Source organism: Geotrypetes seraphini, chromosome 19, assembly GCF_902459505.1.
Source record: "Geotrypetes seraphini chromosome 19, aGeoSer1.1, whole genome shotgun sequence".
Classification (NCBI taxonomy): Eukaryota; Metazoa; Chordata; class Amphibia; order Gymnophiona; family Dermophiidae; genus Geotrypetes; species Geotrypetes seraphini.
In genome coordinates, this window is record NC_047102.1 from 23509469 (window position 1) to 23531154 (window position 21686).

General features: G+C 48.6%; 1 protein-coding gene across 2 annotated transcripts in view; it reads left to right on the forward strand.

The window, feature by feature from the left end:
- The first annotated feature begins 835 nt into the window (after positions 1–835).
- Positions 836–21686, forward strand: part of SPTY2D1 (SPT2 chromatin protein domain containing 1) — a 120270-nt gene continuing 99419 nt past the window's right edge. For both annotated transcript variants that reach the window (XM_033928057.1, XM_033928058.1), the window contains exon 1: positions 836–987. In XM_033928057.1, coding sequence (XP_033783948.1) covers positions 928–987 — 60 coding nt within the window. In that variant the 5' untranslated portion in view covers positions 836–927. The remainder of the gene's footprint in view (positions 988–21686) is intronic.

Below are 21686 nucleotides of genomic sequence, written 5' to 3' on the forward strand. Positions count from 1 at the left end.
GAAGCATGTAACAAGTAACAAGTAACTAGTTGCTTAGTTACTGGGCTGCAAAACTGATCATGGTACCTACCTTTCAACAAGAGTACATCAGTTCCTTGTCCTTGAGCGGTATATCAAGTTTAACAAGAATAATTTTATTTCACATTTACACTTGATCAGAGCAACTACCAACAAAGATTAGGCAGAGACATACATACAAGTAAAATCTATAGATACACACACACACATGTATTAGTACCAATACTAGTGATATACTTAACAAAAGAACTATTCACGTAAAATAAGATACTATACAAAAAGACACACTCATTACACTGCCTATTGCTCAATGAACCTTAATTAAAAGTACACATCACTATGCCATTATGTGACAAATACGTTATTGATGCTAAAATATTAAATACCACCAACCTTGGAAAACATCAAAGCAAAGGTAAAGTTACAAACAGAAAAAAATGAAGCGACGAAACAAGATATAAACAGTAAAAATGTATACACACATATATAGTTAATAACATTACTCAAGCAACAAACTACATCAGAATAAGCTTTTTAAAACGCCTCTTCGGCTAAAAAAAACAACAAATAAACTCTTAGAATGGAAACAGGTAGGCAAAAAACAAAGCCTATTCGTTTCTCATACTCCATTCTATCACAGAATTAGACCTGTATTCTCTCTAGAACCACCGTATTACAGCGATACAGTAGTATATTATCGGCTTCCTGCCTCACAACCCTCTCCCGTAGTTTTCAGCTTAGGCTAACAAACACAGCCACGTATTTCCGCTCGCGTTCCGGAAGGTAGAGCGGAAGTGACGTTCCCCCGCGCCGCTTGCGTAAGCGATCGTTTAAAAGGTCTCTTTACGCGTCTCGTCGTTTCTGGCCACAGCTTCAGAGTAGGAGTAGGTTGTTTGGTTGGTCGCCGCCATGGATTACTACAACGTCTTGCAGGTGGCGTCGCAGAAGCAAGACAAGAGCAACGTCACGGTAAGGAAGAGTCGCCAGCGCGGCCGGGGAAATCTGGGCTTCAGTCTCTTCAGAGTGCTGCTGCTGCCTGCCGGCGAACTCTGCGAGGCGTTAGCGACTCCCGTTGTGAAACCCGTGCTCGCGTGAACTGGCAAAAAGTAAAGCAAAGCTAGTATAACTTCTTACTTTTAAGGATTAGAGCTAAACCAGTTACTGTAAAACTTGATAGGACAAATTTATATTTCGGTTTTCAGTGCTGAGTAAATAGGCAACTAGTTGCATCAATGTTCCTTCAATTGGAGCCGAGCTGGGGACTTGATATGCCACCTCCTATCCTTCATTCAACGTTCATGTCCTCAGTTCTTAATCTTGTTGTAAACAGCATTGAATTCTAGCTGAAATTTGCGGTATATAAGAAATAAATAACATAACATAACATAAAGGGCTGCAAGCACAGCCCCTCCGACCTTTAAAAACAGCCTTGGTTGGGACTGGCTAACCACTCTGGTGGGGGAGGGGACAAACTGTATCTGCTTCTGCAATCACACTTAACTCAACTAGCCATAAGCAGGAATGCTTTCAAAGCTCTTCTTTACCAGGTTTAATGATTTTAAAATTCATGTGTATGAAACAAGTTGGAAGTATTATGTCCAGTCATATTTTGATAGACTTGTTTGGAGGTGCAAAGTTGAGCTAATCAAGATTGTTAAACTTAAAGACCAAATTATATGCTAAACTTTTGGGGTGGATGGGATATAAAACTAACCAAATATATAAATAAAAATTGTTTTTAGCTCGGGGGAGACTTAAATGCCTGAAAGTAATTAAGGGGGACCTAAGGCTGAAGATTACCTATGTTGCGTTAATAGTCTTTTTGACTGGTTCTGCAGCCTTAGGGCCTTCTTTTACAAAAGTGCATTAGGGCCTTAACGCATGGAATAGCGTGCACTAAATTGCCACGTGTGCTAGACGCTAACACCTCCTTTTAAGCAGGTGGTAATATTTTTGCTAGCATTCATGCGCTAAAAATGCTAGCGCACCTTTGTAAAAGGAGCCCTTGGTGTTCAGTCAGGTGAAGAGGTTATTTCTTGTAAGCTATCTACTAAACCAGTGTATCTCAAACTGTGTGCTGAGGCACACTAGTATGCCTCCTGAGATTCCAAGTGTGCCACGGCACACTGTGGCGGAAGAAAGGCACCTGCCAGCTGACTTCCCTATGTGGTACAGCACCAGCACTGCCCGATTCGCCGAAGGCCTGCATGTTTCCCCCTTCTCTCTAGCGTCCTCCAGCAAATGGAAAAAATTACATTACAATTAGTAAAGGGGATGGGATCTGGGGCAGAACTTGGGTGGGCCTAGGGAAGTCTGTGGTTGGGGTTCTCAGTTGATATTTGTTAGACTTAGGGGGTGCTTAGCTTGAAGTAGTTGAGAAACACTGCTGTAGGCCATCAGCTAGTGTTAGTGCCTCTCCTTCTCTCCGGCCCTCTTCCCTGCTGGCACCCCGTACTGGTGTCTCAGGACCCATCTGCAGGATCTCTGCATGTGTGCGGACATAGACATGATGATGTCACGCATATGCATGATGTTATCACGGCGACATCCACACAGTTCTTGGGTGATAACCTGGTTCAAAACATTGTCTTGTCTCTTCAAAAGGTCTTGGCAAACTGACTCCTTTGCTTTTGTACATGGTGAGATCCTTTGGGACCATTTTTGCACACATCTTTCTCATTACTAGATTTTGAGTTAAGAGTTTCTTTATCGATGTTTACTTGGTCTGCTATGCTTCTCAGTCAGCTGACAATTTTGATGCACAATTCGATGAATCTTTGCAATGCTTTTGTCAGTTCTGCTTGTTATTGGAAGGTGCTAAGCTAGCCTATGAAGTACTCTAGAGACAGAGTGGAAAACCTGGAATGGTTCTATTCCGCAGTCCATGCAAGTAAAGGGAAATAACTCTATGATGTGCCGTTAACGGTTTGGACCTTCAGTCTGTCTCAGTATGGCAACTTTTACGTTATGTTTAGAAATTCCTATTCCACTTTATATCAGTTGAGAACCAGGGCCATTTTGGGGATAAAATATGAAAATACCCCAAATCTAAAGAAAGATATCAAGATTAGTATGGTAGAAACATCTCTGAAAGCTGAAGAATGAATCGGAGGTTCATCAAAAAACATTAGATTAGGTTGCTAGGGCCTGAAATTCTATTCTGCATTCTGACCTGTTTTTTTTATATGCTGGATTTTTATTCCTATTTTTTTTTAGTTGTATGATTTTGGTTTTATGTTATAGGGCATCCCTTTTTGAATCAAGGAGATAAAATATAAATCTCAAAAATATTTAATGTTGGTACGTAGCTACAACAGAGCAAACCTGGCAAAGTGCCCAAGGCTCTCTGAAATGCAGGCCACCTACTTTCTCAGTTTTGGCACTCTGATAGTTGATGTTTTAATGTTGGTGCTCGGAGGAGGAGATTGAGGCTCATTCATTCCCATCTACACCACCATTCAATTGTTCAATGCTTTTGGGCTCAAGTGGTTTCTGGCCATCAAAGAAACGGAGCATGACAGAATCCAGCTTCTATTTACTCAGCAGTGCAGTTTTAAGGAGAACTGCCCGTCTGCCCAGCTGCATGAAACTACTGTTAATAGAGATAAGATAACAAGGAAAGAGGGGAGTTTATACTTGGGCTGGGTATGCATGCCTGGTTTCTTATTTCACTTCCCGTCATGGTGTCTGAAACAAAAGCACAGAAGCCAGGGGAAAAAAGCATATATCAGATACTTCATTAGAACTGAACTTAAAAACCACTCTTAAAATCTAAAGTATAATGTACAAAGTTATGTGATAACCATTGGTCTCAAACTCACAGCCTGGGGGCCACATGTAGCCCGCCAGGTATATTTTGAGGCCCTCGGTATGTTTATCAAAATCACAAAAGTAAAATAAAACAGTTTCTTGATCATATGTCTATAAATGACATTATTCCAGGACAAGCAGGCAGCATATTCTCTACATGTGGGTGACGTCATCCACGGAGCCCCATAGCGGATAGCCTCGCAAGCAAACTTGCTTGAAGATCTTCAAAGTTTGCGAGTGCCTTCCCATCCGAGTCAGGGCGCGTGTCTCCTCAGCGTGGCCTTAGTTCTTAGTTTTCCATGGAGCCAAGAAGCCCTGTCTTTCAGCTCTGCGTGTTTTCTAAGTGCCTTCTTGCACCACGGCTTGCTTTATTGTTTTCGATTAGTTAGTTGCTTTGCGGCGCGTCTTAAAAAAAAATAATTTTGTTGTTTTCTTCTGTTATGCCCGGGAGACCCCGGGCTTCGGCCAGGCTGCCAGGCCTCGTTTGGCCGATGGACCTTTTTTCCCTTTTGTCCCAACCTGTCACTGGTTTTAAAAAGTGCACGCAGTGCAGTCGGGTGATCTCTATTACCGACCCTCATCGTTGGTGCATTCAGTGCCAGGGCTCCGACCACTGGACCGAATCCTGCCCGCGCTGTGCCATTCTCCAACTCTCCAACCACGGGCTCTTCGCAGGTGGAGTGCCTGTATCCTCAAACTCTTCGGCGCTATGGAGCAACCGGAGGACAAGACCTCGGCCCCACTAGCGACCTTGACCTCGATCAAGTCGCCCTCAGCCTCGAAGGCCTCGTCCGCTGTGCCTGTTAAGGCCCCGTCCTCTGGTAAGTCTCCTCTTCCTCTTTCAGGTTCCCTCCTGAAAAAGCCTTCCACAAAATTTCCAGCTACCCAGGCAGTGAGTGCAGTCCTGCCAGCCTCTACGAGACATGCCTCCAAGCATAGGGAATACTTTTCCTCGAGGTCGCCCTCATTGGAGCGCACTGCTGCATCTGTCCGACCAGATCCATTGGTTTCGGTGCCCATGTTTGAGAACATGCTCAAGGCCATCCTGACCATGCAAATTTCGTCAGTCTTGGCCCAGCTTGCCCCTGCTTCGACCCTGATCCCTGTGACCCAGCCTGAGCATCCTGCCGAGGCTCCTCGGGACAAGCCTCGCCAGTCCCGCCGGTTGTCCTCGAGTGACTCTTCTCCCCATCCTTCCAGGACTGAGTCGCCGGCCATTAAGCCTCGATCGAGGCACCATTCTAAGCTTGCCTCGTCCTCGAGGCATCTGCCTTCTAAGCGGCTGAAGGACTCCCCTCCTCGGAGGGGACGGTCTCCAGAGCCTTGGGTCTCAAGGTCTGTCGAGGCCTTGGGCATGGGTCTCGACCTCAGCAGTCTACCACGCCTCCTAGGTCTCCAAGTCGAGGCAAATCGAGGTCGAGAAGCCTCTCCACGAGGCCGTTCCGGAGGGTTCCTCCCTCCCTGGGATCTCAGAGGCTTACCCTGCGGTTTTCCATTCCTCGGGCTCCGGGGTCTTCTCCTTCAAGGCAGCTCAAGCGTAGGCACACTTTGACTCCTTCGCTGTCTCATAGCAGAGCCTCCTCGGTGTCCCTATTACTGGACACGGATATGCCTGCTCAATATTCTAGGCAGGCTTCCCCTTCCTTCTCCGCTGCTCCGAGGTCCAGATCCTCGTCGCCTCCAGAGGAGCCTTTATCTTCCAAAGCTTCCTCCTTTATCAAGTTCGTCTTTGACATGGGTAAGTAAGGCTCTTCAGCTGGATCTCCAGTCTGGATTCAGATATACCCCGGAATATTTGGCATAGATGGAGCTTCCTTATCCACCCAGGGAATCTCTGCGTCTCCTGCTGAATCCAGTCTTGAAAAAGACTTTCTTCTGGAATCTGGAGACTCCTTATGCCATTCCTGTTACCCATCCAGAAAGGAGTCTCGCTATCGGACGGTGCCTTGCAAGGGGTTTGAGAAGTCGCAGCTGTCCCATCAGTCCTTGGTTGTGGAATCTTCTTTACCATGGACAAGTTTGGCCGTCATCTGTACCAGACCAATAGGGTCCAATAGGACCAATAGGGTCCTCAACTATAACTTCAACTTTACGTCCTACTTCAAACACTGCATTAAGACCATGCCGTCTTTCCATGCTGATTTGGCTGCTCACCACCTGCCGGAGTTCCGCCAGCTCCAAAAACCTCAGACCCCTGCTGCGCCTAAACCAGCGCCATCCTTTTGACAGTCCCGGTCAAGGCATAACGCCCCCTTACATCCAGCAGCCGTCTCTCCTGCCCATAGGAGGTCCTCTCAGTCTTTTTTGTCATCAGTGGGAGCTGATTACTTTGGACCTCTAGGTTCTCGCCATCATTCCTGCAAGTATCACCAGACCTGCAAGTACCACCAGACCTGCCTCCAAGAGTGTCCTTCCAACAGGTTGAAACTTCCCCTTCTTCGGGAGGCTCAGGCTTTTCTTAGCCTCCAGGCTGTCGAGAAAGTTCCTTTGTGCTAACGGTACACGGGGTTTTACTCCTGTTATTTTCTAGTCCCCAAGAAGACCGTGGACTTGCGTCCTATTCTGGATCTAAGAGTATTCAACAAATTTCTTGTAAAAGAAGTTTCGCATGCTCTCTCTTCCCACGTTGTACCCCCTGATGGACGAGGGGGATTGGTTATGCTTGCTACATTCAAGGTTTCAAGGTTTATTAAATATTTGATGAATCGCTGAATCTTGTTTACAAAGCGATGTACATAATTATAAAATAGGATAGAATTTAAAATAAATACAAAATACATACACATTGAGATTAAGACAAGACAGACATTAGTTGGAAGGGGAGGAGGGTAAACACAAAGAGGCTTACACTCGCATCCTGATTCATCCCACCTCTCGCAGATTTCTGAGATTTTGGGTGGGAAATCTCCACCTACCATACCAAGTTCTCCCTTTTAGACTTGCATCATCTCCGAGGGTCTTCACGAAGTGCCTCATTGTGTTAGCAGCAGCCCTGTATACACAGGGTCTTCAGGTGTTTCCATACCTCAACGACTGGCTCATCAAAGCGTCGTCTCGGCCAGAGGTTATTGCAGCGACCCAGACTATTACGTTCCTTCAAAGTCTGGGCTTCGAGGTGAACTTCCCCAAGTCCCAGTTTATTGGAGCAGTTCTGGACACGCTTTGACTCCGCTCGTTCCTGCCTCGACCTTGTCAGGAGGCCCTCATTCGCCTTTGCCAGAGGGTGTCTCTTCTGTCGACAGTTTCAGCCAGGCACATGATGATCCTGCTGGGACACATGGCCTCCACAGTTCATGTGACTCCTTTTGCCAGACTTCACCTCCGAGTTCTCAGTGGACCCTGGCATCGCAGTGGTGGCAGGATCAAGATCCGTCTCTCAACACATTGCGGTGACTCCTTTGCTGAGACGGTCTCTTTGCTGGTGGATGCTCTCTTCCACTCTTTCCAGAGGTTTTCTGTTTCACGCGCCCCCCTCCGCAGAAGGTCCTCACAACCTACTCTTCCATGGAAGCTCTGAAGATTTGGAATTGAGCGATATGCCACAACATCTTTCTCAGAGCGGTCTACATTCAGGTCCAGCAGAACTGTCTGACAAATAAATTGAGCTGCTCTCTGCAACCTCATGAATGGACACTCAGTTCCTTGACTCTGCGTCGGGTGTTTACTCGGTGGGGGACTCCGCAGATCTGTTTGCGTCTCCCCTCAACCACAAGTTGCCTCGTTTCTGCTCCAGGATTTACTCTCCTCACCGACTCGAGGCAGATGCTTTCCTTCTGGATTGGACAAACCTGTTTCTATATGCGTTCTCTCCATGCCCTCTGATTCTGAAGACTCATGCTCAAGTCAGCCCACGCCACCATGATTCTGATAGCTCCTCGGTGGCCCAGACAACCGTGGTACTCCCTTCTACTTTAACTCAGTGCCAGGGAGCCTCTCCTTCTGCCAGTTTTTCCTTCTCTGCTTACTCAGTCATGGTTCTCTGCTTACTCAGTCATGGTTCTCTGCTTCATCCTAACCTGCAGTCTCTACACTTAACAGCTTGGTTCCTTTCCACATGAGTGCCTCGTTCTAGTTTGCACAATCTGTGCAGGATGTTCTTGAGGCTTCTCGGAAAAGGTCCACTAGACAGTTTTACATTCAAAAGTGGACTAGATTTTCTTCTTGGTATGCTACACATTGCAAGGAACTGCAATCTGCTTCCTTGTCTTCAGTGCTGGATTATCTGTTGCACTTGTTTAGGGCTGGTCTCAAATCAACATCTATGCAAGTCCACCTCAGTACCATTGCTGCTTTTCATCAGCTGATTGACGGAAAACCTCTCTCTGTTCATCCTTTGATTTCCTGGTTTATAAAGGGTCTTTTCAATGTCCATCCTCCACTCAAAGTGCCTCTGGTGGTTTGGGATCTCAATGTTGTACTTGCTCAGTTAATTAAAGCTCCATTTGAGCCGATTGATAGGGCTCATTTGAAGTATCTCACTTGGAAAGTAGTGTTCCTTATTGCCCTCACGTCGGCCCGCAGGGTCAGTGAGCTGCAAGCTTTGGTTGCGGATCCACCTTTCACCGTTTTCCATCATGATAAGGTGGTCCTCTGTACCCATCCTAAATTCTTGCCTAAAGTGGTTTTGGATTTCCACCTCAACCAATCTGTCGTTCTTCCTGTGTTTTTTTCCAAAGCCTCATTCTCATCCTGGAGAAGTGGCGCTTCATACTCTGGACTGTAAGTGTGCATTGGCTTTCTACTTGCAACGCACTCAAGCTCATCTGACTGCTCCTCAACTTTTCATATCTTTTGATCCGAATCGGTTGGGGTGTCCTTTTTCTAAGCGAACCATCTCCAACTGGTTCGCTGCTTGTATCTCTTTCTGCTATGCTCGGGCTGGTCTCCCTCTGCAGGGTCGAGTCATAGGGCATAAGGTCAGAGCGATGGTGGCATCTGTTGCTTTCTTCAAATCAATGCCTATTGAGGAAATCTGCAAGGCTGCCACTTGGTCCTCAATTCATACATTCACCTCTCACTACTGTCTGGATACTTTTTCCAGATGTGATGGCCATTTTGGCCAGTCCATTTTGCAAAATCTGTTCTCCTGAATTGCCAACTCTCCCACTGTCCCATTTTGGTTAGCTTGGAGGTCACACACATGTAGAGAATATACTGCCTGCTTGTCCTGGGATAAAGCAGTTATTTACCATAATAGGTGTTATCCAGGTACAGCAGGCAGATATTCTCGCAACCCACCCACCTCCCCTGGTTGGCTTCTTTGCTAGCTATCTGAACTGAGGCCACGCTGAGGAGATGTGTGCCCTGACTCGTGCGGGAAGGCACTTGCGCATGCGTGGTGCAGCACTCGCAAACTTGGAAGATCTTCAAGCAAGTTTGCTTGTGAGGCTGTCCGCTACGGGGCTCCGTGGATGACGTCACCCACATATAGAGAATATCTGTCTGCTGTTCCTGGATAACACCTGTTAACGGTAAGTAACTGTGCTTTATTATTAAGACTTAGCCAAAAGGAAAGATTTATAAACTATAAAGAGTTTTACCTCATGCAAAATTGTCATTTCTTTAATAAGACATTAACTGTTTTTTTCTGAGGCCCTCCAAGTACCTACAAATCCAAAATGTGGCTCTGCAAAGGATTTGAGTTTGAGACCATTGCCCCAGAGGGAGGCATGGCCCTTGAAACTGTTTTTCATTAGCTTTTGACCCTGAAGCCTTAAGTTTCCTGTAATACTGTAAGATGCAGATTACCATCTGAGACTTCTGAAAAAAGCTCAAGATATGCACAAGGCATTTTGGATCCCACAAGGCTAGCTCATGAAACAAAACAAAAAATATATACAGGCAGATGCCCAACTTAAGTATGCCTCGTACTTAAGAATGCAGTCACTGCTTCATTTGATTTCCAGTAGAACAGACTCCTACCCTTCTCCTGTAGCAAATTCAGGAATGATGCATGTCCACAATAAGAACAGTGAGCATGCTGACCGGAAGAGCAGTGGGCATGAAAGGAGTGATGAAGGTTTTGCACTGATTTACAACCAGCGTGAGTGGGTTCTCCGAGGAAGCAGCACGCAAAACCTGTTAGAACCTGCTGTAAGAGCCCGCAACAGTGTCAACTTCAGTCAACATCCTCTTTTTATTCAAGTTAAGTAATATTTCATATTTTTACTTGAAGACAAAATTTTGATTCACTTTTAGACACAAACTTTTGCACTGGCGATGATAGAATTGTGAAACCGCATTTTGGGGCTTGTTCCTTTTTGCAAGTTTCTTACTATCCAAGTGGTTCTGAGCACCCTAGTCTGTTGAAGAGAGTTTCATCAAGTTCCTCCGGAACATCCTCCAAGAGAGTATCCTTCTAATTCGACCCATACCGCCCTTCTTCTTCAGGAAGCTCAAGTTTTGCTTCAGCTCCGGGCTATCAAGCCAGTTCCTTTGGCTCAACAGAACAAGGGTTTTTACTCCCAGTACTTCCTTGTTCCAAAGAAGACTGGCGATCTGCGTCCTATTTTGGATCTCGGGGTGCTCAACAAATTTCTGGTCAGAGAAAAGTTTTGCATGTTGACTCTAGCATCCCTGTATCCCCTCCTCGAGCAGAACGACTAGTTATGCTCTCTGGATCTCAAGGAGGCCTACACACACATTCCCATCCATCCGGCCTCCCATCCATACCTCAGATTTCAGGGGGGAAAATCTTCATTTTCAATACAGAGTGCTCCCTTTCGGCCTGGCCTCGTCACCCAGAGTATTCACCAAGTGTCTGGTGGTGGTGGCCGCTGCACTCAGGAACCATGGTCTTCAGATGTTTCCCTACCTGGACAACTGGCTCATCAAGGATTCCATGTCTCAAGGAGTCGTCCGCTGGGTCGCTAGGACTATCTGGTTCCTGCAGAGTCTGGGATTCGAAATCAACTTCCCAGACTTCTCAGACTCTTCCATTTATCGGAGCTGTTCTGGATACTGTCCAACTCAGAGTGTTCCTTCCTCAACAATGTCTGGAAGCTCTTCTCCATCTTTGTCATTCAGTGTCCTCTCGCCCTTCCATCTCGGCGAGACACATGATGGTTCTTCTGGGTCACATGGCATCTACAGTACACGTGACTCCTTTTGCCAGACTTCACCTCAGAATTCCTCAGTGGACCCTGGCATCTCAATGGACGCAGGTTTCCGATCCTCTGACTCAACACATCCAGGTCTCTCCTGCTCTGACACAGTCTCTTCGATGGTGGATGCTCTCTTCAAGTCTATCCAGAGGCTTACTTTTTCACATGCCCCCCATCAGAAGGTTCTCACGACTGATTCTTCCACTTACGCTTGGGGGGTTCATCTAGATGGTCTCCGTACTCAAGGCTATTGGACCAGTACAGATCGTCAGTGTCAAATCAATCTACTGGAACTCAGGGCGATTTTCAATGCTCTTGGTGCTTTTCAGCATCTGTTTCACGACAGTGTAGTCCTCATTCGCACAGACAATCAAGTCGCAATGTATTATGTCAACAAACAGGGAGGCACGGGATCTGCCTCCCTCTGTCAGGAAGCTCTGAAACTTTGGGATTGGGCAATTCGCCACAACACCTTCCTCAAAGCTGTCTACATTCAGGGGGCGGACAATGCCTTAGCGGACAACTTGAGTCGTCTTTTACAGCCTCACGAATGGCCTCTCCATTCCACGCCCCTTCATCACATCTTCTCTCAGTGGGGAAATGCCTCAGATAGACCTCTTTGTAGCCCCCCACAACTTCAAGCTGCCTCAGTTCTGCTCCAGGATCTACACTCCTCATCGCCTCGAGGCAGATGCTTTTCTTCTGGACTGGACGAACCTCTTTCTGTATGCGTTTCCTCCATATCCTCTCATTCAAAAGACGCTGGTCAAGCTGAAGTCCGACCATGCCACCATGATTCTGGTTGCTCCTCGCTGGCCCAGACAACCCTGGTACTCCCTTCTTCTTCAACTCAGCAGCAGGGAGCCATACCTTCTACCAGTTTTTCCCTCTCTGCTTACGCAGCATCAGGGATCTCTACTTCATCCCAACCTACAGTCTCTCCACCTGACAGCTTGGTTCATCTCAACATAGCTCCTCTCCAGTTTTCTCAATCTGTGAGGGATGTTTTGGAAGCTTCACGGAAGCCTACTACTAGCCAATGCTATCACCAAAAATGGACTAGATTTTCTGCTTGGTGTTTTTCTCATCATAAGGAGCTTCAACTTTCCTCCTTATCTTCAGTTTTGGATTACCTGTTGCACCTTTCTCAGTCAGGTCTCAAGTCTACTTTGATCCGAGTCCATCTTAGTGCAATTGCTGCTTTTCATCAGCCTATTGAAGGGAAACCTCTGCTCATCCTGTGGTTTCCAGATTCATGAAAGGACTTTTCAATGTCAAACCTCCTCTCAAACCGACTCCTGTGGTTTGGGACCTCAATATTGTTCTTACTCAACTGATGAAACCTCCATTTGAACCAATGGATAAGGCTCATCTGAAGTATCTCACTTGGAAAGTGGTGTTTCTCATTGGCCTCACTTCTGCTCGGCGAGTCAGTGAGCTTCAGGCGTTGGTTGCGGATCCACCTTTCACCGTGTTCCATCATGACAAGGTGGTTCTTCGCACTCAGCTGAAATTCCTTCCTAAAGTAGTCTCGGAGTTTCATCTCAACCAATCTATTGTATTTCCAGTGTTTTTTCCAAAGCCTCATTCTCATCCTGGAGAATCAGCTCTTCATACTCTGGACTGTAAATGTGCTTTGGCATTCTATTTGGAACGCACCAAACAGCACAGAACTGCTCCTCAACTTTTTGTCTCCTTTGATCCGAACAAGTTGGGACTTCCTATCTCTAAGCGTACCATCTCCAATTGGATGGCGGCTTGTATCTCTTTCTGCTATGACCAGGCTGGGTTTCCTCTTCACAGTAAAGTCACAGCCCATAAGGTCAGAGCAATGGCAGCTTCTGTGGCTTTCCTCAGATCTACACCTATTAAGGAAATTTGTAAAGCTGCTACTTGGTCCTCGGTTCATACCTTCACTTCTCATTATTGTCTGGATACTTTCTCCAGACGGGATGGACAGTTTGGCCAAACAGTATTGCAAAATTTATTCTCCTAAGTTGCCAACTCTCCCGCCATCCCACTTTGGTTAGCTTGGAGGTCACCCATTAGTGAGAATACCTGCCTGCTTGTCCTGGGATAAAGCACAGTTACTTACCGTAACAGGTGTTATCCAGGGACAGCAGGCAGCTATTCTCACGACCCACCCACCTCCCCGGGTTGTATTCTCTGCTAGCCATCTGAACTGAACGGGAAGGCACTCGCGCATGCGCGGTACGGGCAACTCGAAACTTCGAGTTTCTTCAAGCAAGACTGCTTGTGAGGCGTCCGCATCGGGGCTCCGTTGGATCACGTCACCCATTAGTGAGAATAGCTGCTTGCTGTCCCTGAATAACACCTGTTGCGTTAAGTAACTGTGCTATTTTGACCATGGGATCATTGATGCAGTGCTATGGTTTTGAAAAGCGTTCTCCCAGGGGCAATGTCTTCAAATGGGGTTGGTTTATGCATTTGTTTTGCAGCGTTTGTCGATTCCTGTCTTAAACATCTAGTCCGTTTCCCCAATATAGTATCCTCCTTCACATTGTTCCGCATTACAGAAAAGCATGAGGACCTTTCCTGTTGAATGTTTGTTCCCATATGGGTATCTATAGTATCATGTGTTATTGTTAACAGCACCTTGCGAACATTGTGTACTGACTGTCTTCCCTGCACAAAGCCCACCTGTTCTGATCCTATTATTTTAGGGAGAAGGAGAGACAGGCAGTCTGCTAAGATCTTGGCCTAAATTTTGATGTCTATATTAAGGAACGAGATAGGGCAATAGCAGTCAGTTGAAGTCGTCACTTCTTTACTAGGTTTCAAAATCAGTGTGATCAAGGCCTCATTTGTGCCTAGGGGAAAAAAATAGTTAATGTCTTATTAAAGAAATGAAAATTTTGCGTATATAGTTTATAAATCTTCCTTTATCCCAGGACAAGCAGGCATGATATTCTCACATGTGGGTGGCGTCATCTACGGAGCCCCGATGCGGAAGCATTTTCAAGCAAACTTGATTGAAGATTTAAGTTTGCTCTGCTACTCCACGCATGCGTGCCTTCCTGCTCCACTAGGGGGCGCATCCCCTCGTGGTCTCCAGTTCAAAATTTTCCGCTGAGCCTAGAAGTCGTGTTTTTTTCAGGCTCTGCCCCAACTGCCTTCTAGCACTGCGATTTTTTCTTGTTTTTCTCGATTTAGTCGCTTTGCTTGAGTTTTTTCTTATTTCAACTGTTCCTTCTTCGTTTTTCACCGACCTGGAGGCTTCCGAGTCCCCGTGGCCGCGTGGCTATTCGAGCCGCGGCCACTTTCGATTCTATGTCCCGGCCTTTGACCGGCTTTAAAAAGTGCTCCCGGTGCGAGCGGCTTCTTTCCATCACAGACCCGCATCGCCGGTGCATCCTCTGCCTAGGGGCCGCTCATCCAACCGACTCCTGCCCCCAGTGCGCTACTTTCCAGAACCGGGCCCTCCGTCGAAGGAAAGCCCGCATGGCGGATCTTTTCGCCCCGGACCAACCCTCTACCTCGGCCCCGGCCTTGACCTCGGCCCCGAATACCTCGGCATTGCCTCGAGACTCGAACCTGAAGTCCTCGGGACAACAGAAAACCTCGGCTCCGGGTAAGTCCCCTCTTCCCTCTTCTAGTTCTGTACCAGCAAAGAAACCGGCCTCGGGGACATCGGCGACGCATGGCAGAAGTCCCATGCTTACAGCCCCGGCGAAGCCCTCCCGGCCTTCGGGCCGTGCCTCCACCACACGGGAATACTCTGATACGAGGTCGCCCCCGGTGGAGTGCACCGAGGCAGTGGACATGCCCTCGATGCTGTCCATGCCCGTCTTCCAGGACCTACTCCGAGCGATTATCTCGTCGGAGCTGTCCACTGCACTGGCCCATCTACAACTGGCCCCAACCGCGACCTCGCATGCGCCGGACCAGCCTGAGCCTATCGTCGAGCCTCCTCGGGGCAAAGTGCATAAGCTTTGCCGCATTCCATCCTCCTCGGACTCCTCACCGAGGCACCCGAGGTGCTCTCCCTCCACAGACCCCGGAACACTTTCACAGTACTTCCCCGGTCTCGGAGCGTGGATCGGAGCAGGAACCTCAATACTCGAGGGAAGCCTCCCCATCCTTCTCCACCCGACGGAGGTCTCGTTCACCGACCCCGCACGGGGCCTCGGGAACATCTCGCCCATCCTTCACTCGCTTTGTCCAGGACATGGGCCACGCTTTGGACTTAGACCTCCAATCCGACTCCAGATACTCTAAGGAATACCTAGCGGAGCTGGATATGCCATCACTACCCAGAGAGTCCCTCCGCTTACCGCCTAACCCGGTACTCCAACAGGCCTTCTTCAGGAACCTGGAGACCCCCTACATGGTCACAGCCGTACCCTCCAAAATGGAGGCCAAGTACCGCACAGTACCCTACCCAGGATTCGAACAACCACAGCTCTCCCACCATTCGCTGCTAGTAGAATCCTCCTTGAAAAAGGCCCATCCATCCCGGGTTTCAGCCGCGGTCCCCCCAGGCCGAGAAGGCCGAACCCTAGACAAGTTCGGCAGGAGACTATATCAAAATGCCATGATGGCCTCTAGGGTGCAAAGCTACACTTTCACCTTCACATCCTACCTCAAACACCTCATTGGACTATTGAGAGCCTTTGAGACTGACCTACCGGCCTCCCGCCAAGGAGCGTTTGGCCTGCTTCTAGAGTCCCTCTCCAACCTGCGCCTCCATCTATTCCACGCGGCCTACGATGGCTTCGAACTCTCCTCCAGAGAGGCAGCCTTTGCTATCGCCATGCGCCGACTAGCTTGGCTGCGCCTGGTCGACATGGACCCCAACTTACAGGACCGGTTGGCTAACCTACCCTGCGTGGGAAAAGAGCTGTTCGATGACACGATCGAGGTGGCTACAAAACGCCTCTCTGAACACGAACGCTCATTTGCCTCCCTCGTCCGGCAAAAACCTAAACCGCCCGCGCCCAGGCCGTTCAGGGCCCCTCCACGCCGCTACCCACAAAAATCCACCCCTCCATTCTCGCGGCTTCCACCCAGGCGTTCGCAAGCCCACCACCGGGCCATGCCCAAGTTCCAACCGCCTCAGACTTCCAAACCATCCCCGTCCTTTTGACGGGATTCGCGGAAGGGGGCGGGCCCCCTCCGCCATAGTCCCAGGCCCCCTTCCTATCGGGGGCCGCCTCAAAGCCTTTTACCCTCGCTGGGAACAAGTCACGTCGGACGCATGGGTCCTTGGCGTGATCTCATCAGGATACTCTCTCAACTTTCGGGCCATTCCTCCAGACAACCCCCCAAGGAATTGCCCACCCAACCGGACACAGCTACCCCTGCTCCTCTCCGAGGCTCGAGACCTGCTTCGCCTCAGGGCAGTGGAGGAGGTTCCCCCCGACCAACGGGGGAAGGGCTTCTACTCCCATTACTTCCTGGTACCAAAAAAAACGGGAGACCTACGCCCAATACTAGACTTGAGACGCCTCAACAAATTTCTAGTACAGGAAAAATTTCGGATGCTTTCCCTACCAACCCTCTACCCCCTGATCGACGAGGGCGACTGGCTCTGCTCCCTCGATCTGAAGGAGGCGTACACACATGTCCCAGTACACCCCGCTCACCGCAAGTTCTTGCGTTTTCAGGTAGGGGACTGGCACCTACAATACCGAGTCCTCCCCTTCGGCCTAGCATCATCACCTCGGGTCTTCACCAAGTGCCTCGTGGTGGTCGCAGCAACCTTACGTTCCCAGGGCCTCCAGGTATTCCCCTACCTGGACGACTGGCTGATCAAAGCCCCGTCCAGGGAAGGGGTTATCTCAGCGACCCAACAGACTATTACCTACCTACAAAGTCTGGGGTTCGAAATAAACTTCCCGAAATCCCAACTACGCCCCTCGCAGTCCCTACAGTTCATCGGGGCCACGCTGGATATGGTTCGCCTCCGTTCCTTCCTCCCCCCTCCGTGCCTAGAGGCGTTAGTAAGTCTGAGTCGAAGGATCTCTCTGCTGACCTCGGTATCAGCTCGACAGATGATGACTCTCCTAGGCCACATGGCCTCCACTGTCCATGTCGCACCCTTCGCCCGCCTCCATCTGAGAATCCCTCAATGGACCCTGGCCTCTCAATGGCGTCAAGACCAGGACCCGATCGACCGTCCCGTTACAGTGACTCCTTCCTTGCAAAGATCGCTCCGCTGGTGGGCCGACTCTTCAAATCTTTCCAAAGGTTTACTCTTCCTCGCCCCTCATCACAGCAAGGTACTCACCACGGACTCGTCAGAGTACGCTTGGGGAGCCCATCTGGACGGCCTACGCACCCAGGGGATGTGGTCAGCGGAAGACCGCCGCTGTCACATCAACGTGCTAGAGCTCCGGGCCATCTATCTCGCAGCTGTAGCCTTTCAACATCTGCTCCACAACCGGGTGGTCCTCATCTGAACCGACAACCAGGTAGCAATGTACTATGTAAACAAACAAGGAGGAACAGGGTCTTGGTCCCTCTGTCGGGAAGCCCTGCGCCTCTGGAAATGGGCAATCTCCAACAACACCTTCCTTCGAGCGGTGTACATACAAGGAGAACAAAACTGCCTGGCGGACAGACTCAGCCGCCTCCTCCAGCCACACGAGTGGTCACTGCACTCTCAAACCCTACGACAGGTGTTCAAACAGTGGGGGACACCTCAAAAAGATCTGTTCGCATCCCCCCACAATCAAACTGCCTCTCTTCTGCTCCCGGATGTACTCCCCGGACCGGCTCGAGGCCGACGCCTTCCTCCTCGACTAGGAGGGAAGGTTCCTGTACGCGTTCCTGCCGTTTCCTCTGATCCTACGGACGCTTGTCCACCTGAAAACAGTACAAGCCACCCTGATCCTGATTGCTCCTCGCTGGCCACGCCAGCCTTGGTTTTCCCTTCTACTTCAACTCAGTGTCAGAGATCCACTGCCTCTGCCTCGGTTTCCCTCTCTACTATCACAGGGTCAGGGTTCGCTGTTACATCCCAATCTTCAATCTCTTCATCTGAATGCTTGGTTTCTTTCCCCCTGACTTCTCTCCCCGTGTCTCAATCAGTCAAGGAGATACTGGAGGCCTCTAGAAAGACCTCGACGAGAACCTGCTACTCCCAAAAGTGGACCAGATTCTCAACCTGGTGCTCCTCCCACAGCCAGGACCCGGTGTCGGTCCCCGTCCCTCTGGTCCTTGACTATTTACTTCAATTATCTCACTCCGGCCTAAAGATCAACTCCATTTGAGTACACCTCAGTGCGATTGCGGCCTTTCACCAGCCCCTGGAAGGGAAAGCCCTCTCGCTCCATCCCTTAGTCTCTCACTTCATGAAGGGTCTCCTGAATGTCCACCCTCCTCTCAAACCTCCTCCGGTGGTTTGGGACCTCAACGTGGTTCTGGCTCAACTAATGAAACCTCCATTTGAGCCCCTAGACAAATGCCATCCAAAATTCCTCACTTGGAAGGTAATTTTCCTGCTTGCGCTCACTTCCGCTCGGCAGGTTAGTGAGTTACAGGCTCTGGTAGCAGACCCACCCTTCACGGTATTCCATCACGACAAGGTGGTACTCCGCACTCATCCAAAGTTCTTGCCTAAAGTAGTGTCTGATTTTCACCTCAATCAGTCCATTGTCTTGCCTGTGTTTTTTCCCAAGCCCCACTCTCATCCTGGAGAGGTGGCGCTCCACACTCTTGACTGTAAGAGAGCGTTGGCCTTCTACCTCCAACGCACTCAGCCACACCGGAAAGTCCCACAATTGTTTTTGTCCTTCGACCCAAACCGGTTAGGTCACCCAGTTTCCAAGCGCACCTTGTCCAACTGGTTGGCCGATTGCATCTCCTTCTGCTACGCTCAGGCTGGTCTCGCGCTGCATGGTCGAGTAATGGGACACAAGGTCTGAGCGATGGCAGTTCCTCAGGTCCACACCTATTGAGGAAATCTGCAAGGCTGCCACGTGGTCTTCGGTTCATACTTTCACCTCCCGCTACTGTCTGGACTCATTGTCCAGGAGCGATGGCCAATTCGGCCAATCGGTTTTGCGAAATCTATTTGCTTAAATTGCCAACTTCCCTCCATCCCTTTTCAGTTAGCTTGGAGGTCACCCACATGTGAGAATATCATGCCTGCTTGTCCTGGGATAAAGCACAGTTACTTACCATAACAGGTGTTATCCAGGGACAGCAGGCATATATTCTCACAACCCGCCCACCTCCCCGAGGTTGGCTTCTTTGCTAGTTAAGTGAACTGGAGACCACGAGGGGATGCGCCCCCTAGTGGAGCAGGAAGGCACGCATGCGTGGAGCAGCAGAGCAAACTTAAATCTTCAATCAAGTTTGCTTGAAAATGCTTCCGCATCGGGGCTCCGTAGATGACGTCACCCACATGTGAGAATATATGCCTGCTGTCCCTGGATAACACCTGTTACGGTAAGTAACTGTGCTTTTGGGTAAGTCTTAATAATAATAATAATATTGTAATTTATAGCTAAAGAGACATATGATCAAGAAACTGTTTTATTTTACTTTTGTGATTATGATAAACATACTGAGGGCCTCAAAATAGTACCTGGCGGGCTGCAAGTTTGAGACCATTGCTTTATATGGTAAGGCACAGAACTGCACCAGAGGGTTTAGTGTCTTATACAATATGGGCTGGGATTTTGAAGGAGTAGTTTGAAATATCTATTTATTTCACAGGCAGGTTATTAAAACAGATTTAAATGTTCATGCATATCAAAATGGTTTTCTTTCGAGTCAACATATATCCATGAGGTGCAGTCACATGCCCCAGAGGGCCAGCAGCACAGTCTACTTAAACAAGTAAAAGCCTACAAGTACAGGTAAAAAGTGAACTATCCATCTGTCTTTCTAGTCTGTCCTGATGAGTACAAAGCATCTGAGTCAGGAGCAGCAGGAAATGCCAGGTTTCAGGAAGCCATAATTAAAATAATTTTGCTTTAAACAATGCCAACACTACCAACACTGTATGCATTTACCAACAGAGTTCATATGAGATCTGATGCTCTTTGGACTAATGCCACTGGCTAAACCTTTGAAGTAATTTCTGGCTGTATTCAAATTTAAGCTAAAAGCCTACCTTTTTTGAGGCTGCTCTTAACTCTTGACCCCTATTCACTTGCTCAGTACCCTTGTGGTTTTTAATAATTCTCCATAATATCTCCCTAATCCCTTATTTGTCCAGTTTGTCTTTGAATAAATTGTAAGTAAGGCTGCAAGTTAATTGCCGTTAATTCTGCGATAATGCATTATTAATCACTAGTGTTTTAGCCCATTACAGTAACGGGTGCAAGAATAGCCCCACTTATTCCATGCCCAGACCCTGCCTCCCACTGATCCCAGACCCACCACCTCACCTTTCACCTTTTCCTTAGTCCTCTGTATACTTTTGGCCCTCATTGATCCTCCACTGCATTTATCACCCTTTCAGTTGCAGCTCCATTCCTATCTATCCTTCCTTCCATTGTCTTTGAGGCCATTCTTCCTGCCCCTATATTCCACCCCCACCCAGCTTCTCTTCCTTTTTTTTTTACCCTTTCTTTTGTACCCCACCCCAGGACCAATTTCACTGTTGTCTCTCCTCTGCCCCTTCCCACAGTACTATAACTGTCCCCTCCCCATTCCTCCTCACCCAACTGCACCCCAACACCAGAGCCTGCACCAATTCAACCCCCAACTCCCAATGGTATCCTCAGACCACTCTCTCCAGCTCCTGACTCCCCCACCTACCTCCTCCCCAGCCACTGCACTGAATCTTTGGGCAGGCTTGCAGCAGCTTGCTCCAAAAGCTGCCAAAAAAACTTGAATATTCCTAAATACAGTAGATCTGGCATCCATGGGGATTGGTAGATACTGGATAACTGTAGTTTTTGGTTGCTTGAAAGTTACTATAAAAATAGTTTTGTCTCCCTTCCCACCTCAATCTCTTCCTCTCTCTATCACCCCCACCCCCATTTGTAGGTCCAGTATATGTTCCTCCCTTCCCACCCTCATGTCTGTTCTAGGTCACTATCTCCCCCACTTCTCAACCCTCTCACCTCCCCAGGTCAAAGCAGATGACTCTATGCACTGTCACCTCAGTAACAACCATACAAAAATAGACAAATACCCCCCTCCCTTTTTACTAAACCACGATAGCAGTTTTTAGAGCAGGGAGCTGCGCTGAATGCCCAGCGCTGCTCTCAACGCTCATAGGCTCCCTGTGCTAAAAAATGCTATTGCGGTATAGTAAAAAGGGATCATAGTGTAAAATATAGACAGCAGATATAAATTCAAATACATTTTGATCACTAAATTTAAAATAAAATCATTTTTCCTACCTTTGTTGTCTGGTGATTTCATGAGTCTGGTTGCACTTTCTTTCTTCCCTTCTTTAAGCCTATATGCTTCCTCTCCTCCAGACTTCATTCCCTCCCACAACTTTTTCTTCCTCTCTCCCTGCTTTCTGTCTGTCTGTCTGTCTCCCTGCCCTCCCCCAAGCCACAGCCGCTGCCATCGGATAACAGGCCCCAAAGCTGCCGCCGCCCCAAGCTCTCCCTGCTTCCCTGCGTCAGGCTGACTAGCATTCCTCTCCCCGACGTCAATTCTGCCGTTGGAGAGGAAGTTCCAGCCCAGCACAGCAGCAGAATTCACGATCGGATGATAGCCGGGCGGTCATCTAAATTAGCTGGGCGGAGCACCCAGCTAAAAGGCCCTAGGGAGAACACTGTAGTAGTAACAATAGTAATGTCTCCTGTCTCGGGTGGGGGG